The following is a 20,814-nucleotide window of genomic DNA, read 5'->3' as shown; positions in this document are numbered from 1 at the left end:
GCACCAGTTGCATCCTCCAAACCAACCTCAAGGGTAGTCCTACAGAGAGATGCAATGACAGATCTATGCAAATGAAAGAAAACGGAAATTTGCTACTTTCATATTGTGCTCTACAAAGAATTGATTTAACAAGAGCAAATAGAGGCGAGCAGCTCCTAAATATTTATGCTGCATGGCCCAATTGGACAAAACGCATCTCTCAACAGTTTGATCCAGATTAAAAAAATAAACGAATCTCCGTTCTGCCCTGGTTTGGGAAATGAATGTGATCCTTCACTCAACTGGTCTTTCTGTGCCCATAAACCATCCAAGCGTTTTGAAAGCCAGGCAACATCTACAAAGCACAATTGAAGGATGGGCACAATAGAGCCATTCTTGATACTGATGCAAACTGTGTGGGGCTGTTTTACAGATTAAAGTGGCAGCAGTTCCAGTGTTTACATTTTGATAGTATTATACAAACACTTTCTTTCTTTCTTTCTGTCTTTCTGTCTTTCTGTCTTTCTTTCTTTCTTTCTTTCTTTCTTTCTTTCTTTCTTTCTTTCTTTCTTTCTTCGTGGGTGATTTGTTTGTTTTGGGTGAGCCCCCTGATTTTAACCTTACTAACATAGCAGCTAAATGCTAAGGTTCTCACCATATTTTCCAGTAATCCTTAAAAAAGCAAGGATATGCTGATATTACTGCCCCCATTTCACAGAGAGAAGGCTGAGGGAGGCTAAGGGTACCATGAGTTCTTAGCAGAGCTGAGAGGAATTGCCTGCACACAGCAATTATGTCACATACACTGGCTCCTTTAAATGACTGTAATGGTGACATAGCAGAGGAGGTATGTCTTATTAGAGTAAATGCATCTTTTGTTTTGTTTTTTTAACCTGATCTGCTTCTGAGCCACTTTGTCCATTTCAACCTGTAATTCAGGTTCTGAGATGCTCTTTATGAACTGAAGGTTCATAACTTTATGAACTGTGTTCCGCACGGGGAATCTAAAAATTGCAGTTCAGTTAGGCTTGCCACTTGATTGCTTATTCCCCTGCTTCTCTCCTGATGTAATTTCTCGATTCGTCAAACTGGAAGCCCTTAGCTCTCTGAGAGCAGATAAAACATTTGAACAAGGAAGGAGCTACCTCCATATAGGTGTTTGTCCAAGCTTGTGGTGTGATGTCAGGCCTTAGTTTACTCGTCAACATTATTTTTCAATTTAGTTTTTGGCCTGAAATAAAATTAAGATTTCAGCCCTTCATCACTTGATCACCCCAGCAACATATTCAGTTGGTAGATCATGGGATAATTAAGCTGAATGGTGGAACTGCTGCACAACAGTTTGGCAAGCACTGATTACCAGTGCAAGGGAAATGCTACTGCCTTACTTACTAGAAGCATCCTCAGATGTCTGGATGTAAGTGTGCAAAGCTGCATCTCTTGCCCACGATTGGTCTCCCCTTCTGAGTACTTAACATCTGAGCTTCAGGCATTGCAGAAATATTGCAATGAATAAGGACGCAGAAGTGGTTTCTTATTTAAAAGATTCAAGTCTTTGAAAGTGGCGCAGTCTATGTAGAATTTCTGCAGTCTCCATATTCTTAAAAACAAGAAAATGGATGAAGAAGCTTTGTGATGTGCAGTTGGATAAAAATCCATTACCAATCTTCCCTCTGCAAAGCAGTTTCAGAGGATTATTGGACGTGTTCTAGCATACTCAGTTTATGTGGGTTGATGACAGCTGAACAGGTGTGGCAGTGGCTCCAGGTAAATTGGAAGCTTCTCCTGAAGTGCACCCCAAATCTTTTTTCAAAGATTCATGAGCAGATAAATCAATGTGGATATGGTTCTCTGCTGTTAATGGTTCTCTGTATTAGCAAACAGTGATCCAACCAGCTCGGAGACATGTCTATCAATGCTGTGATCTAAAGATGTATATTTGCCAAGTTTGCATGTGCACAACCACTTTCAAACCTGGGTGCAGGTGATAGGAAATGTCTGAGGACATTCCATGTCTTAGGGCTGCAGTTTGAAGCCTCAACCCGACCTCTTAAATTATGCCATTCCCCCACTTAATCTAGTTGTGCTGCTGTGATTATCTTTGTTCTAGTCTGTGAATTTTGTTGGGGATTTTCGTGCAGTTGTTTTTTTTTAATGTTATCATAAGTTGCCTTGGGGGTTTTTTTAATGACATGAAAACAAATACCTACAGCATTCATGTCAAAATTATGGCTCATTTAGTGTCCCTTTAATTAGATGTTGTTTGAAAGCAGCACTTTGTCATAGTTTGTTTCTAAAAATTAAGGTTACAAGGAATTTCTCAGCCCACATGCCTGCCTATATTTGTGTCTGTGGGTGTTATAATGTAATTATAACTTTAACCGGCTTAATACTGATAATTTATTTGATTTTATTTATTAGATTTATATACTGCCCTTCATCATAACATCTCAGGGTGGTTCACAAGATAAGGATACAAGGTAAAAGCACAAATAAATAGTTAAAAAAACAACAAAATAATAACCCCCCCCACAAATGCATTTAAAAGGCTTCCTTACCACCTCATGGGAGGGCACAATGCTGACCCACTCATACGCAGTCTATATTTGGACGGGCCTTCCATATGGTCCCAGCAGAAGTAAACTTTTCACAAGATATGGGTCCAGCTGCTTATGGGTGCTGCAGGGAATCTGCCTTTGCCATCTGTGCCAGTTGCCACTAGCATGGCAATGAGTGTGCCAAGCAAGCTGTCACCAAAAGCTACCTGTGGATGCTGTTGGCACTTCTGGGGTTATTTAGTACACACACATCCATATTCAGAGGTCAGAGGACTTGATCACTCATGTCTTAATTGTTCTTTGCTTAGTATTCTCCCACCCTAGTTGTGTAGGTAAACTGGTACTGAAAGCTCATTAAAAGGAAAACCTTATTGAGTATTCAGTGGTCTTAAGAATCTACGCTCAAACATGGCACATGTTCAGTTTTGGTTGCTAAGCAAGCCTTGGGTGAAGATCACACTTTTAATCTTCTAAATGTAGACTTTGGCATTGACCAGACGAAATGTTTTGCATTAACAACCCTGCCTTTATTAATTATATGAAAACAAGCCATTTACAAGCCAGCCGAAAAGGACTGGGGCACTCTTACCTAACGGTACTTATTTAAAACTTAATTACATTAATGTATAGATAACTTACACTTACCCAGAGTTGTGCTTTCCATAATAAGTGTTCAAGGCCATCAAAATAATTTGGGTAGTATCAGCTGTAAGACAGCTATGAGCTCTGTAGGGTTGGTACATCTTAGAGGACCTCTAATATTGTTTCTTAAAAGATCTTATTGTACTTTACTTATACCCTCCCCCTTTCAACTTAGCTGTCTCAAAGTGTAACAGTTAGTAGGTGTGATGTTAAGTGAGTTTTTAAAAAATGAAATTTCAACCTTCCTAGAATATAAATAAAATCATAGTACACAATGGCTAACACCATCTGAATGTAACTGCTGTTGTTAAATAGGATTATTTTAGCGAGATTAGAATTTGGGACAGGATAGGGAATGAAACTACCTGACCCCAATGCCTATATAAAAGTACAAACAACAACATTAAACATAAACTTTCTTTAAAACAAGGTAAAAATTAGAGGGAGAAAATATTAGGGAAAGTAAAGGTAAAGGACCCCTGGATGGTTATGTTTAGTGGACAATTAGTGAAATTGCCAAACTTAAAAATAAAATAAGAAAGTTTTGAAATATCCCTGAGCAATTGTGATGCTTTTACTGTAGGAAAACAATGCGTAATATAAATTGGCACTGGTTAAAGCAGTTTTAAGTTGTTTATTTTGGAGAAGAGGCCATAGGAAATGGGTACAGCATTTTTTTTACATATGAAAGGTCCCAGATTCCTCCCTGCTGTGGAGGGTAGGGCCCAAACCAATGGATTTAAGATACAAGAAATGAGATTCTGAATAAACATCAGAAAGAACTTTCTGAATGTAAGAGCTATTCAACAGTGGAATAGACTCCCTTGGAAGGTGCTGGACTCTCCTCCCTTGGAGGCTTTCAAGCAGAGGTTGGATGGCCATCTGTCATGGATGCTTTAGTGAAGATTGCTGCATTGTGGGGGGTTGGACTAGATGACCCTTGGGGTCCCTTCCAACTCTACCGTTCTATGATTCAACCCTTGGGACCTCCAGTTAAAAGGATCATAGCTTGCAAGTGATGAAGAGGAACTGTCTCCCTGATACACTGAAAAGCTGTTGTCAGACAAGACAGTGCTGGAACATATGGTGGTCTTGGCTCATTGTATGACAGCGTCACACACTTGTGCTTAAATGAACAAATTCTGAAAATTTAGAAATTGGGCCTAACCTGTTGTGATTTGGAATAAGAAGTGTTGCTCCTGAGCTTGGCTCTTTCGCAACTTGTAAATACGCGAGCCCCGTTTGCTTAGTAATCTAAAACATCCTGTGGTCTGCTCAGTACGCAACTCAAGTTGCAGATGCAAGTGTGCACCAGCCTTCTGCATAGTGCTTATATAACTGTTCTAGAGGGAAAAGAAATGTACAAACAGTCCCTTCGATTACATTTTGTCTGGTGTGTTGTCACTGTGCTTAAACTCCAGCTAACTTTACATGAGAGGGCCAAGCAAATATTAACTTTTTCCTCTGGGAATAAGGTCAGGCTGCCACAGTATTCCAGATCTGGCCTTTTTAGTGGTTCAGCCGAATCAAAACAGCTTTCCCTGCGGTTGTTCTGTAAATGACACACTCATCACTGCTTTTCATTTTGGAGATCTAGCCTTCATGGAGCGCTAAAGAACTTAAGGAACATTTAGTCAATCAGTAACTCTTCTTTAGCAAACCAGAATGTTATTTAACTCCTCTTTCTTTCTTTCTTTCTTTCTTTGCACTGTGGGGCTCTCTTAAACCTTGCCACATGGTTGCCACTTTACAACCCATACAGGGAAGACCCCTGTGCACATCACAGGGTTATTTCAATTGGGGGTTTCAGTCCCTTGCATTTCCAGTGAAAAAGAACCCAGTGGTAAGGGACACTGTCTGGAATCTTGGAAAACATTACAAGTAGACAGTAGTGGGTCAGTTTCTGCACAAGGTAGCTCTGTGTTTTTGTATATCTATCCCAACCATCAGAGTAATGGACCCTTTCCAAGTTGGAGTGATGTCTGAATTCCCGTACAGCTTGTTTGTGTGAAAGTGCCATAAGGGTTCGCTCTTCCTTTGCAATGTGCCTCTACCCACCACAAGGAGCATGGCTGATTGTCTTGCAGCAGGCGAAGTTTGGGAGAATTATGGGGTGCATCCACTTTGCATCACCAAAAGTGATCCTCTTAAGGGTATAGAAACTGCATTATGTCTTCCTATTCCGAATACAGTCGAACCTCCGTTTACGTAACCTTCTGGTTACGTAAACTTTGGGATGCGCGCGTGGTAAACCTGGAAGTATTTTACTGAGTTTCGCCATGCGTGTATGCACAGAAGTGGTACTCAGGTTGCGGAAGCCTTGGGATCTGACCAGGCCTCTGGAATGGATCCCGTCCACAACCGGAGGTACCACTGTACATGCATGAACACTGTGGGAATCAGGCAAAGCCCTCTTTAGTTATTCCTATGGATATATCCAGTGCAGTTTAATTATGTTCACGTGCATACAGTCTGGAAAAGGGGCTAGGGAAACTTGCATAGAGAAGCCCTTTTTCTAATTTTCAGCTTGTGTATGTTGACTTTGCTCAGCTGTCAACATCTCCCCCCACCCTCCATGTCCTTATCCCCTCTAGTGTAAATCAGTTGTGGAGCTTCTCTTTCACCCTCATAGGCATATAAGGTTCTATAAGTTTGCTTCTGCTAATGTTTGTGCTAGAAACCTGTAGCTTATCACCTAATTTGTCCTGCTTCCTTGAGTAATGTGTCAGACATCTATCAACAAAACAAGAAGTGTTTTCCTCCTTTTAAAATAAAGGTGTCTTTGTGACCTGCATTTGCTACAAAAACCGGCATGTATAATCTCTGCAACACCAGTTTCTGGAATTGTTTTTGGTTCCAGCATTGATGGTTCCTGCATGCACACTTGGCTGGCCAGTCTTATAGTGATTTTTCGTACATCTAATGCAATTCATTAGATGAATTGCACCCAATGGATGGTATCCAATATTAGCCATACTCTGAGTAGACCCACTGAAAATCAAACTTTGACTATTATTCCGTCTTTTGTTTAGATTTAAAAACTGCATTGAACTTTAATGAAAACCAATATAGTCATCATTACCTGGCGGGGTTGGTAGAGGAGAATCAAAATTATAATACAGTGGTACCTTGGGTTACATATGCTTCAGGTTACATACGCTTCAGGTTACAGACTCCGCTAACCCAGAAATAATACCTTGGGTTAAGAACTTTGCTTCAGGATGAGAACAGAAATCATGGTCCGGCGGCACAGCAGCAGCAGGAGGCCCCATTAGCTAAAGTGGTGCTTCAGGTTAAGAACAGTTTCAGGTTAAGAACGGACCTCCGGAACGAATTAAGTACTTAACCCAAGGTACCACTGTACCTCCATGACAGTTTTAATTTGGGTAACTTTAAATCTTTCCTATATTGTAGGTTGTGTTTTCTCCAAAATATCAGCTATGCCATGATGTGTGGCCAACATATCTGTCTCTCCTTAGCTCTATAAAGACAACTGCTTTCTGTTTCTCAGTTGACCAACTGAAATACTGTTTCTTAGTTAACTATCTTATGATATATATGCAACACAGTATATAACTGAGTAAGAAACAGCCTGCGGTTGTGCTGGTGAAAATGTTTAGCATAATATTTTGCTGATATGCTATTCTTTTTGTTTCCTCAGATTCAATGGCCGACTTAAATGGTTGTCAAGACTCCTGACACACACATTTTTCTGGGCATCATGGATTTTTAGGAATATAGCCTGCAAAGCAGTCTCAAAAAGTAGCACCTGTCCTCTAATCTTTTATTATCTTCACTGATTGTAAAAATGGCCAGCAAAAGGAAATCCACAACGCCTTGCATGATACCACCAAAAACACTGGCACTGCAGGAGTCGCAACCAGGCTCTGTTGGAGTTGATCATGAAGGATCTCAACAGTCTGTTACTCCTACAACTCTGCCTATTAGTGACACTGTTGTTCACAATAATCACAAAAATGGGCTGTTGTCCAATGGACATAGTGGTATCTTAGATGGTGATACTTACAGATGTATCTATTGCAATTTTGGCTCTCAAGACATTAATCAGTTCCTTGGTCACCTTGATTCTGAGCACATAGACTTTAGCAAAGGCCCGTCCTTTGTGTGTGTGCAGTGCAGTTTCCTGGTCAAGAGTCACAAAGAGCTTTCTTGCCACAACGCAGAGTGCCACATTGGGGAAACTGGCTTAATCTGGAATGTCGTGAAACAAGGCAAGCACGTGATTGTGGAGCAAACCATTGGAGATGCCAGCAGCAGCCAGGACCTTCTGGGGGACCTCCCTGAGGAAGGTCAAGACAGCCAAGCTGAAATTATTATTACCAAAACACCCATTATGAAGATAATGAAAACGAAACCAGAAGTGAAAAAAATCCACACGTTGAAAGAAAACGTATCTAGTAAACCGGTCAAGGATCTAGAGAAAAAAGTTGGCGAACAGCCATTCACCAATGGACCGGTGCCAGTGAACCAATCATCAACAGGAACAGTTAAACCAACACATGTTGTCAATGGCTCAATAATAGGAAATGTACCTGTTTTGCAGGCAGGCCTCACTCAATTTGTGCAGCTGCAGCAGCAGCAACAGCAGCAGCAGCAGCAACAACAACAACTTCACCAGCAGCTACCCACTTCAAAATCCCTTCCCAAGGTAATGATTCCCCTGAGCAGTATCCCAACATACAATGCAACAATGGACTCTAATAGCTTTCTGAAAAACTCTTTCCATAAGTTCCCTTACCCTACCAAAGCTGAGCTTTGCTATTTGACTGTTGTGACCAAGTACCCAGAAGAACAGCTGAAGATTTGGTTTACCGCCCAGAGGTTGAAGCAGGGTATCAGTTGGTCACCAGAGGAGATAGAAGATGCACGGAAGAAAATGTTTAACACTGTGATTCAGTCCATACCCCAGTCCACCATTACAGTGTTAAATACACCCCTAGTTGCAAGCCCCAGTAGTGTTCAGCATCTCATTCAGGCCAGTTTACCTGGCCATTCTGTTGGGAAACCCGAAGGAGCGGGTGGTGTATTGGTTACGCAACCAATAATATCAAATGGACTTCAAGGGACAACCTCATCTCTTGCAATAGCAGTCACATCCATTCCAAAGACTCAGATAGCAAAGCCGCCTGCCACTGTGTCAGTTTCTAGCACTTCGTCCCCTGTGAAAGTGGTGAGTGCTGCTCCATCACAGCTCACTGCTTGCCCAACTATAACTTCACAGGCCTTCTTAGATCCCAGTATATACAAAAATAAGAAGTCTTATGAGCAGCTCTCTGCATTGAAAGACAGCTTCTGTAGGAACCAGTTTCCTGGACATGCTGAAGTGGAGCGGCTTACAAAAATCACAGGCCTTAGTACAAGGGAAGTTCGAAAATGGTTTAGCGATAGGAGGTACCATTGCAGGAACATCAGAGGTGGCAAAGCTATACATGCTGGAGATAATACAATAATAATAGATTCTGTGCCTGAAATTACCTTCACCTCTTCTCCCAAAGCAACCCCAGAATTAACTTCCACGTTGGCAGCAACACCTGCTGTTCACACCCCAGCCCGTCGGCAATCCTGGCATCAGACACCCGATTTCTCCGCTACAAAATATAAAGAGAGGGCTCCTGAGCAGCTCAGAGCGTTGGAAAGCAGCTTTGCACAAAATCCCTCTCCTCTAGAGGAGGAAGTGGACCGTTTGAGGAGCGAAACCAAAATGACGAGGAGAGAGATTGACAGCTGGTTCTCGGAGCGGAGGAAACGGCAGGTGATCAAAGACGCAGAGCGGCAGAGGGACGATGACGCCGAAGACGACTCAGGGGAAGACGAAGGCTCCTCAGACGACTTGAAAGCTTCCAGTGAAAATGGCTCATTGGATGCAGCCACCAGGTCTCAAACGCCAGGAGAGCGCAAAGTAACCCCTATAAAAATCAACCTTAAGAACTTTAAGGTGACTGAGTCAAATGGCAAAAGTGAGGTGCTAGGCTTGAGTGAAGATGTCCAAAGAGAGAACCCCCGGAAGCCCAAGCTAAGTTCTAAAAAGACTGCTCAGCAGAGACATTTGCTCAAGCAGCTCTTTGTGCAGACCCAGCGGCCGACAAATGAACAATATGACCAAATATGTTCTCATACAGGACTTCCCAGGACTGAGGTGATTCGTTGGTTTGGAGATAGTCGCTATGGTTTAAAAAATGGAAATTTGAGGTGGTATGAGAACTACAAGCATGGTATCTTTCCTAAAGACCTATCGACCTCCAGTGAGGCCAGCAGGGTGGTCCTGCAGGACTATTTCCAAAAGAACAAGGTGCTTTGTGAAGATGACCTCCCAGGTCTGTGTGAGAGAACTCAGATGACTATTCAACAGATCAGGCTGTGGTTTGCCAAAAGGCTAGATGAAGAAAACAGGGGAGTGTCAGACACAGGAAGTGAAGATCAGTCCTCAAGTGTTGGTGAGCCAGCCAGCAGTCAAAAAGGGACAGTCGATGCCTTTTCTGAAGTTTCTGAGAACAGTGAATCCTGGGAGCCTGGAGGTCAAGATGGCAGTTCTGAGCTTGGAGATCCGGAGAGTCATCTGCCTGCCGTTCACTTTGGTAAGTGATTTCATCTTAACTGTTTCTGCTAATTTGGCCCTTCACATTTCAGCATTAAAAAGTGGTTTAAAAAAACAAGTGTTGATGATCAGATGAAACTTCAGTAGAAAATAACTTCCCTCCCCCTTTTTAGAGGGGGCTAAAGATTTCACAGAAATGGAGAGCTGAGAGGTATTTTGGGGTGGGGGGGTGGGGATGGGAGATGTTGGCACATCAGTGTCCTGAAAGGGAATTTCAGTCATAATGCGCAGCAAGGGCCATTGTTCAGTGGTAGAGCATCTGCTCTGCATGCAAATGAGGTCTCTGGTTCACTCCCCAGCATCTCCAAGGCATCTGAAACCCCGAAGAGCCACTGGCAGCGGTTCTCAACCTGTGGGTCCCCAGATGTTGTTGGATTACAACTTCCATCATCCCTGAGCTCTGGCCTTGCTAGCTAGGGGTGATGGGAGTTGTAGTTCAACAACATCTGGGGACCCACAGGTTGAGAAAGGCTGGTTAGACAGTACTGAACTATGCAAGAAATGGTCTAGATTCCTATGTTCCGAAAGGGTAAAGGGGCCGTAGCCCAGTGGTAGAGTGGAAGGCGACAGGGTCAACTCCTGGCATCTCCAGGTAGGGCTGTGGAGAGACTCCTGTCTGAAACCCTGGAGAGCTGCTGCCGGTGAGTTCAGACAGTATTGAGCTTGATCAGCCTTTCTCAACCTGTGGGTCCCCACAGATGTTGTTGAACTACAACTCCCATCACCCCTAGCTAGCAAGGCCAGAGCTCAGGGATGATGGGAGTTGTAGTCCAACAACATCTGGAGACCCACAGGTTGAGAACCGCTGAGCTAGATGGTCCAGTGGCCCGACTTAGTTTCCTGTGTTTTAAGACTGCATCATTCAGGAGAGGGGAATTCTGGTCTGTTACAGGTAGAAAAGTGAGAGGAGGGGAAATGAAAGGGAGCTACATAATACAGATAAGGTCAGAAGATAGGCAGGTAAAGAGCAACTTCTTAAGCACACAGACTGGTAGCATTGGGCAGGCATTCTAAAGCAGTTCTCAAAAAACAAACAAAAACTTCCTTCTCAAAATAGCTGAGGTCATAATGACTTTGTGGGTCCATCCCCCCCACTCCACAAACTCACTCTTGGCCTTTCTGCCTGCTTATTCTTTCAGTATTGTAGAGTGCATTGTGACACCCCTGTGTGTTGTTTTCAGAAATGGAGTGAACCAGCCCTGTCTCCTCCGAAGGATCTGCTGCTAACTTTGCGAAGACTCAGCAGCTGTGGGCCTCATTCTGAATCTCTGAAGGTCCTGAGGAAACACTGCCATAATGCCAAGATCATACTTTTGTAAAGCACATTGGGGAGTTAAGCAAGAGGGAACCGATTACTCAAGAAGACCTTATTTTTGTGTGTGGGAAGGGGCTCATTTTTGTATGTTTAGTTTTAGTCTAGCAGTCTGCTGCCTCGTCGAGCATGGGAGCAGAACTGCCACAGTGGCAAAAATTTCCTCTCTCTCAAATAGATTCTCCGTTTTTGTTTTCCAGTGGACAATTTCTTTCACACTTCCTATCGGTTTTTCTTATATTACCGAGTGGCCTGCAAACAGGATCATGAATCTGGGGCATTGTGTTAAACGTTATTGTTTCATAGAACTGGACTATCATTGGCATAATACATTCATAATCTTTCAGTGTTTGTTCTCTGAAGGCTGAATCATTGCATATACAGAAAGAAAGAGAGAGACAGACATCCTTTCACCATTGAATCTCTAGGTATGGAAATAAAGGCTGCAACTTGCACCCACTCACCAGGGAGCAAGTCCCATTGAACTCTATGGAACTTCTGAGTTGACATAGGGTTGTGCTGCTAATCATGTGTGTATGTTTTAGGGACAGCTCTGATGAGCAGTATTCCTAGTTTTTGTGCACAAAACCAGGATAATAAGAATATGGCAAATTACAGCCATTCTAATTGGGCATTTGATGCATGCTAGTAGGGTGAAAATCTGGGGGGGGGGGGTCGGACGACAACGACGACCCCGAACTCTGGCATCTGTCATTCATTCATCTTTTAGTGACAAACAATGTGAGACTTTTCTGCAGCAGAATCTATTACTTGAATTAATCTGCAAGTATATGAATCAATGCACTTTTAAAACACATCTTTATCCAGATCCCTTGTTTAAAGCAAGCAAACTTAATTTTTTTATTAAGAAGACTATAAGGGGGGGGGGCGGCATGAAAGCATTTTGTAGGCAATCATCATATTTTGCATACCCCTACCTTACCTCTGTGTTTGGACCAGAATTGTGTTTTATCCCATACCTTATTTCAGAGGGATGATCTGTTGGAAACTTTTGCCATTTCTCCCAGACTTCCTAGCCATTTATGAGCTGCTGCTCCCCCCCCTTTTTTTTTGTCAAGCAGCTTTGCGCTATCTTAATTGCACAATTAATCTTACCTGGATATAGTAGGTATGCTTCTCCCCCTACCGACCCAAGTCTTGGCCTCTTGTTGTTTTTTAAGTATTTTATTTAATTATTTTAATAGTATGGAAAAAATATAATTTAATGCGCTGGAGTTTATTTGTAGTGGCTGAAAATGTTTAAGTGAGTCAGTTTGGTGGCACTAAGTAGGGGAGTTTTCCCTTCCTTAGAACCACCTCAGGTATCTTCTCCAGAGGTAGCACTGGATCCAATCCCAGCTCTCTTACTGCACCTATGTTGCAGCCACCCCCAACCTAGTGCCCCCAGATGTTTTGGACTACTGTCTGCTCCAGATGGGCAGGGATTATCGGAATCGTCCTCTCAGAACATCTAGAGGGGCACTGTGTTGATTGAAGGCTGCTGTACTGAGTGTATCTCAAGTCTCTGGTTCAGAAAGGTTGTCTTTGTGTGATACTTCGTTCCACCTAAATTTTGTTAGCATGTGGCTATTGTGTCCTCATGAATTCTTTCCCCAAAAGCATGACTGTATCTTGAGCCTTTAAATCACAAGTATGTTTGTGTTGTCCAAGCCCCCCAAAGCACAACATGGTATTTTTCAGTCTCAGAATTCAGCTGTGCACACATTGCGTGGAGTTCTTGGATTCTTAGTTTGGATCTTTTTCACAATGCAACCACTGATGCTACAATTTGAAGTGACAGCTCATCATGTGAGGAGGGGGACGGTGTCCTCTTAGCCCTTTCTCTTTGTATCATGTTTCTGTGAAAACCACGCCTTCCAGCCTGATTCTACAACTCCCCCCCCCATCCCACCCCAGTTCTACCCTTCGCCATACAAAATATTTTTGCACACAATAGGAGATACTTTAGCACAGAAGGGGGGGAGATGTGCAGGTCCGCAAGCTCCGCTTATATTAAGCAACAATCCACATATTAAAAGAAAAGGCCTCATCTTTCTGCTTCTGCTGTTAGGTCCAAAGTGGGGACTCATGGCTCTCCCCTTCAGTATCATACCTGAAGGCCATCTATGGCTCAAATATATTTCTATGAAAGAGGTCTTGTGAGTTCAGCTTCTGCTCTTCATGCTCAAGTAGGAAAAGGAGCCCAGCTAGCTTGCAATGTTAGAGCTTCAAACACAGGAACCTACTCTTAAGACGTAGATAGATTTGCTGGAGTTTCTTTCTGCTTTCACAGGAAAGAAGCGTTATGACCCTATTAGCACTTCCATAGCTCTTTTGAGAAACAGTGTGGGGTAGCTGCTAGAACCTACTGATGGCATGGCCAGGCCTGTTTATGGTTTACTTTAAAAGCAAGGGGCCTGGATCCAAGGAAAGTTTGTGCAATGAGCTTTGACTAAAATATTGTAGCTTCCTTTTACTGCAATGCCTTCAGAGAACAAATGTGGGTAATTGTCTTGGGGTTCAGTCTTCAAAGGAGATTGTAGGCCACTGCTATAGGAGTGAATGGGAATGAAGCCAAAGCTCTCAAATGAAAGAGCAACCTCATTCACTTCAATGGGGGTGGCACAGGAACAGTTCTTGGCAGTCTATATCCTTGCTTTTCTATGCCTACATACATACAGGTTTGTTTTAAGTATACACATATACAGTACATATATGCAGTTATTTTTTGCATAGCATCAATATTAAAAATGTACATGTACAGATTGCTGTGTAATTGGAAATCTCACTCTGCTCTTAAGAGGGAAAAATAGTTCTGTGAGCAGTTAAAAGGAATTAGCATCAAATTTGAAGTGGGTGTCTTGAGGTCTACCTAAGGATGGCAGGGTGAAGGGATTCCTAAGGCTGTGATGTTCAGCATCCTTACTCAGAAAGCAGGATGTCAGAGAGACCCAGTTCCATGTAACTGGGTGTACGATTAGAGTAGCCAATTTTAATAGCAGATCAGACATTTATATGATGTACTTGGTTTGCAAGCCTTGAGTTCAGGTTTGCGGTTTGCAGACCTGCAACTTCAGTGGACTCTGCATTAGCTTGTAACTAAGTAGGTATTTAATTTAAATTGATTATCATTTAGGCTGGAAGTGAGGCAGAGCATCCCTGGTGTATGCAACAGTCACACACCAACAACACTCCTAAAACATTGCAGGCACTAGCCATGTGGCTGTACCAGTCTGCAGTGCAGTCATATAGCATGGATCAGTTGAACGCACAGTTCATGGTGGTTCCTACCACATTGGTGTCTGATCCAACGACTGACTAGCTTTGGGCATGCAGATTCCAATGGGGGCACACAACTCCCTCTCTCCAGAGCAAAGGTGGACAGAGGAGCATAATTGGGACTTGACTTGCTGACCTGTACCCAATTTAAAGCCATATTCAGTACCTTAATTTGAGTTTGCAAGACAGGACTGATTCCAAAGAGAGGATGCTGTGAGCTAATGCATCCTCTTGCTTCCTCTCTCTAGCAAAACTGTAGAGTTTTAGTTGATCTCCCCAGTGGTTTCACAGCTGTGTTTCATGTCACAAGAAGCATCACCACAATTTTGCACAGGTTTTCTAGTAAGACGTTCCAACTCTTGAACTATGTAGAAAATTTGGAAGAGGCTTTGCATACCGAAGGGACCCTGGAGAGCTGCTTAGATGAATCAGTGGTCTGACTCAGTATAAAACAGCTTGTCATTTTTGTGAGTCTTTGTCTGGAGAATGAGTTGTAGGTCTCTACCCCACCCCACAATACAAAAGCTAATTTTGACAGAGATTGGACGTTTGGTGGTAAAACAAGTCTTTTTTACACTGATTTATCTACATGAATCAGTCTCAGTTGTAGCTAGGAAATTAAGTCCCATTGTAGAATTTTCAGTGGAAAAATGTTATCCTCACACCTCTCCTAAGGCTATTGGAGCACTTTGGTTGGAGATGTGGCTGCTTAGCTAGTTGTAGACACTGTTACATGCTGGGCAGTAAGGCAAGGCACTTAGGAGCTGGGTTTCTTGGTGCACTGATGATGTTTTATTTATGCGTTTCATTTTCTGAAAGCATTTATCTGCTTCTTCACATTGCATTCTGCTCCTGCCCCCACGTTTCACAAGCGCAGGAGGGAAAGTACTTGGGTAGGAACCAAAGTACTCAAGCCCGTCAGTCAGCTTTGCAAACGTAATTACATTAATTTATTTTGGCTCATCGGCTTATTTTTGAACTTGCATTATGACCTTACGTTTACTCTTCCTCCTCTGTCGAGTTAGTCCGTGTGCATGTGTGTCTCCCCTCCCATCACAACAATCCTGTAAGGCGGGCATGGGGAACCAATCTCTCTCCAGATGTTGCTGCACTACAACTCCCATCACCCTTGACCATTGGCAAGGGCTGATGGGAGCTGAAGTCCAACAGCATCTAGATGGCCACTAGTTCCCCATTCAGGCTTGGCATTGTTTGCTCACTCTAGGTCACCTCTTGGGCAGGAATCTGAACCCAAGCCTCCCCAGCCCCAGTTCAATGGGGTGTTCACTACCCCACACTAGCTTTGAGTTGAACAGAGCCACACCACCATATTAACACAAACTTGGCGTCTGTATTGGCTTAGTGAAATCAGGATTAATACTAGTGGTACAGCTTTTGCATAAACAATAACTTGTTGACTGGCTCTCTTGGCATTGCTCAAGATGTGAGATTAGGAGGTGCTCAGTAGATGCTTTGACTTGACAATGAGACTCCATATGGCCATCTCATCAAATAAATATTGACATGATGATGGCATAGCATTGCAGCTAGTGCCATCATTGACGGTTTCAGAGTTTGGAAATGGTGCCAGGCAAGATCATACATACACAAGGTCTTAGAAACCATTGTTCATAATTGAAACCTTTTTTATAAAAATCCCCTCCCCCCTCCATTTATACAAAATAGGCACATGACAGATGAAATGTGGAGATGCAAAGCATTCTGAACCAGAATGCAAAATGTTTTTAGATCAAGGGGAGGGATTGGAGTGTGTTCAGCTGCAAGCACACAGTGTCTCTTCATGTGGTATTTATTAGTCATACTTGAAATCTTAATTTCATCTGTTCCTGGTTCCTAGTGAAACTTCTGCTAGTTGTTGTTTTTAAAACTGAAAGCCAGTTGAACCACCCTTTGGAATGGGAATAGCACACTGTAAAATTCTTAATAATGGGCTGGTGTGCGTGAGGCTCACCAGTAGAATGAGCTCTGCTTGTTTAGTCTCTTTACAAAGAGGCAAGCCCTTGTGAGCTGCTAGGAATTTATCCTGTGCGCCCTCTGTTGAACTGAATGAGATCTGTATGTAGGAGAAGACCCACAGCTCATTGGTAGAGTGCATGCTTTGTCTTCAGATGGTCCAAGATTCAACCCTTGCAATCTCAGATATGCAGCAGATGCTGTCAAAAGACCTTGGAGAGCTACCACCGATGAGAATAGACCAAACTGAGCCAGATGAGGAAATCTACCTGATGAGGTATAAGGCAGCTTCCTTTGTGCAACTTTCTCTCTCTATGGGGCTAGCAGGAAAGCTTCTAGGTCAAGGAATGATGTAAACATAGTGTCAGTGCATCTCTTCCATTAACTAGCAGTAAATGAATGGCTCCCTCATAGACCTAAGGAAACCCCAACCCTGAAACCAGCTTTGAAAATGCACAAGCCTGTCAGAACTGGATTCATGTGTTAATAATTCAGTGTGTATAAAAGGGCTGGGTGGTAGATCGATAGATCATCCAAAACCATATTGAAGACCATATTGTGATATCAGTTTCATAATTTTTGACATGGCAACATATTGTGAATTTTGTGTGTGTGTGTGTGTGTGTGTGAGAGAGAGAGAGAGAGAGAGAGAGAGAGAGAGAGAGAGAGCTGCAGAAGGCAGCGAATCACAACAGCAGGCACCAGCAAATATCACAATGCAGGAAAAAATCATGAAGCCAGCCTCTGCCTCTATAACTGTAACTGCATTCTTATTTCAGACATCGTGATATATTGGTATATCGTGATGTGTAGCTGAAAACCAGATATTGCTCAGCCCTAGTGTATAAGCATTGTTTCACTTGTCTCAGAAATCTAATGTTTGAACTGGCATGCACAATATGGAGAATGCACCCCCCCCCCCCCCGCAGAGCCTCTCCATAGTTTGCTCTCAATTTTCTCAACCTGCGCTCCTCCAGCTGCCATTGGGCTGCAACATCCATCATGCCTGCCCATTGGCCACACTAGCTGGGTGCCTCTGAATCTGTAAAGCAAATTGGAAAGAGACAAATGGCAGCTGGCCTACTGGATGGTTGTGTGTGTGTCTGTGTGTGTATAGAGAAAAGTCCATAAAAAATTAGGGCTCCTACTTTTACTTGATGCCATTTCGCCCGTTTCTCATTTCCAGGTCTTCTGATAATGGCAGATGATGTCTGGATCATGTTGATGAAGGATACGTTTTATTTAAAAAATGAAAGTTAATATAAGGACATGCAAACAGTGGGGTTTTCTCAAGTGAAAAAGACCTCTCAGCAGTCTGTGCCAGAGCAAGCATTGTTGCTCTTACTGAATTAGAGCTCCTTCCTTTTCCCCACCTCTTGGTTTTATCCCTACCATGCTTTTCTTATTATGGGAAAATCCTAGCAGGTAACCTGAATACCTGGAACAAATGAGTAAGAACATTTGCAGATGTTCCTGGATAGTTTCTATCTTTAGGATGTTTTTGCTATGGGTACCCAGTCAGATGGGTGGGGTAATAACTTATTATTATCATCCGTTTTTCTTCAACTTCGGTGAAATTATCTCATAAAGCAGACCGCAACACTTACTGACTTTCAAAGCTGATGGAAAACTGTTGTAAATTGCACCTTCTAATGCACCATAGAAATTTGGTTTATCCACAAGGTTGCTGTAATGTAGCTGAAAAGGGGCCCTTAGCACCAAGCTTTGGATGGGTGGTGGTCTGCTTTTGTATTGGGGAAAGAGGGGGGGGCTAACTTACAAACTACGTGAAGAAAAATTGGATTCTTTTTGTACTTTTGGTAAAACTTTTTGAAGAGGAAAAAGCTGAAGGTGTTGGTGCGGGTGAATGCCAGTTCTCCTTTGGCCAGAGGGAACTGGCTCCTGGTATGATGGCACTCGCTCCTTTTCAGCAATGACGCCACTTCTGCGAAGTGAACTGCAAGTTTCCCTTCATTTTGTATATGTGGCTATGAGGGTGGGAAGAGCTTGCTTGTACAGTTTGGTGATATGAGACCTTTTTGGTTGTTCCTAATAAACAACAAGGGGGAAAAGCACATTTGTAGCTTGTCAATCTTGGTGGGAGGGGAAGGGGTATAACAGAGAAGCGATGCCTGTTGCATTGGGCTAATTTTCTCTGAATTTGTCTATTTCATTATTTACCACCTTTGAGGAGTACCAGTTTACATGGGCCTCACCCTCCAGTTTACCCTCACCCACAGCCCTTTGAGGTAGGTCCCAAGGTCATCCCATGAATTATATGTTGGGTGTGTACTTGAATCTGAGTCTCCCTGGCCTTAGTCTGACAGTCTATTAACACTACAGCCACAGTGGCTCCTTCCATAAAGTTGTCACTATGTTGTGGCTATAATAATAATAATAATAACTTATTATTTATACCCCGCCCATCTGGCTGGGCTTCCCCAGCCACTCTGGGCGGCTTCCAAAAGAATATTAAAATACTATAATACATCAAACATTAAAAGCTTCCCTAAACAGGGCTGCCTTCAGATGTCTTCTAAAAGCCTGGTAGTTGTTGTTCTCTTTGACATCTGGTGGGAGGGCATTCCACAGGGAAGGTGCCACTACCGAGAAGGTCCTCTGCCTGGTTCCCTGTAACTTGGCTTCTCGCAGTGAGGGAACTGCCAGAAGGCCCTCAGTGCTGGACTTCAGTGTCCAGGTAGAATGATGGGGGTGGAGACGCTCCTTCAGGTATACTGGACCAAGGCCGTTTAGGGCTTTAAAGGTCAGCACCAACACTTTGAATTGTGCTCGGAAACGTACTGGGAGCTAGATTTAGAGTGTGATTTGGTGAACCGAGATCCATGAGTGCAAAGTCCCAAACTCTGGTTAAGAGATGAGAAAATGATTCTGTCCCCAACAGGTGTATTGACATTTAAATAACTCACTACCCTGCTGTAAAGTTTATGAGTCCATCCAACTGTCCTAAATTGCAATATAAGCTGCTGCTTTTTGAACAGTTTGGTTAATTTGCACACCTGCATTGGTGACAGTCCATTGCTCCATCCACTTTCCTGTCCATTATAAGCAGGCAACTATAGTAAGCCAAATACATTGTGGTTCTGTGTGCAGTTCCAGTTGCTGGAAACCACCGGAGGCAAGAATGCTCTTGTGGTCGAATCCTGCTTGCTGGTTTCCCACAGGCATCTGTGAGAGCAGGATGCTGGCCTAGGTGGGGCATTGCCCTGATGCAGTAGGCTCTTCTTCTGTTCCATTTTTTAAGGAAGCTTCCTTGCAATTGAATTTCCTTGAAGCACTTGAGCAACACCCAATTAGTGGGAAGGGTTGTCCAGCCTGGAAATTTGTCACATGTGAAAACAGCTCTTCATCTCAGTGAAGTGTTCCAAAGGCAGGGCTTTGGGGCTTCCACCAAACAAAAACACAAGGAAAGACTCAAATAAAGTTACTTGAGGATTTTTTATTGTGCAGTCTGATCCGTCCCAGCCAACAGCCAGCTGATCAGAATCCATAGGACAGGAGGAGTCAGGCAGGACTCTGCTCCTCATAAGAGAGTCAAACAATATATAGTAAATACTGCCACAGAAAATGGAACTTGCCTTTGGAGACTGGAGCATGCTTGCCTCCTGCTCCTGCCTGGGACGCCCAAATAAAAACAACTCAGTTCTGTTGGAAGGGTGGTATAGCTTCTCTAGTAAAGCACAGCAGCACAACTATCACTGCTGCCATGTCAACATGGAATGACTGGTTAAAGTTGCCCCCACCTGCTCAACCACAGCAGGAAGAAGATGGCCTAATTCCTGTGGCCTGAGTCCATGGACACTGGTAGTGGCTTCCTCAGAAAGGGGGAGATGGCTTGACAATATGCAGAAGTCTCCCCCTGCCCCACCGCCCTGCCCCATAAGGAGGTACAACAGTGAAGTCACAGAGCAAGTGAAAATTGCCTTTTGTAGTTTTCCTGGCCTGGAAACTGTGGTCTCTTCAGGGAGACCACAGCTTCTGCCACACATACCTGCCCCATTAGTGATGGCTGAAATTCAACAGAACGGGAAGCAAATTAAAAAAAGTTTGTTTCAGTGGCAAGAGCTCTAACTCCTGCAGAGCTGCCTTTGGCTCAGGTTTCCCCTCCCCTCCTCAACCCTTTATATCTCAGTCACTTTTAAACAGTAGAATGTAGTCTTCATGTGATTCTGCCTTACACTTTTCAATGAACTGGTCACCCAAAGGAAGATTATATAGGTGGCCACTTTGTGTGCCTAAAACCGTAGCTAATGCAATACATGATCCACTTTTAGTAACATTTTGTTTGGGAAAAGACAGACTCGAGGGCCTTGCATAGCTTGAGATGGCCAAAGAGGCCGGGCCTGGTAGATCCTACCAGGATTGTGCTTGACTACCACGAGAAACGCTCCTGCTTCCTTCTGCCATGGAAATCACCTCACATTCTGTGCACAAGC

At 43.3% G+C, this 20,814-nt stretch overlaps 1 protein-coding gene across 1 annotated transcript in view; it reads left to right on the top strand.

Moving 5' to 3' along the window:
- ZHX3 (zinc fingers and homeoboxes 3) overlaps positions 1-18,435 on the top strand; it is a 55,803-nt gene extending 37,368 nt beyond the window's left edge. The window contains exons 3-4 of the mRNA XM_082225891.1: positions 6,841-9,775; positions 10,977-18,435. Of these exons, the coding sequence (XP_082082017.1) occupies positions 6,988-9,775; positions 10,977-10,987 (2,799 nt within the window). The 5' untranslated portion in view covers positions 6,841-6,987 and the 3' untranslated portion in view covers positions 10,988-18,435. The remainder of the gene's footprint in view (positions 1-6,840; positions 9,776-10,976) is intronic.
- The last annotated feature ends 2,379 nt before the right edge of the window (positions 18,436-20,814 follow it).

This window comes from Podarcis vaucheri, assembly GCF_965113315.1.
Source record: "Podarcis vaucheri genome assembly, chromosome: 6".
NCBI lineage: Eukaryota > Metazoa > Chordata > Lepidosauria > Squamata > Lacertidae > Podarcis > Podarcis vaucheri.
Note: the sequence above shows the minus strand (reverse complement) of the source record. Positions and strands in the feature narration are given on the sequence as shown.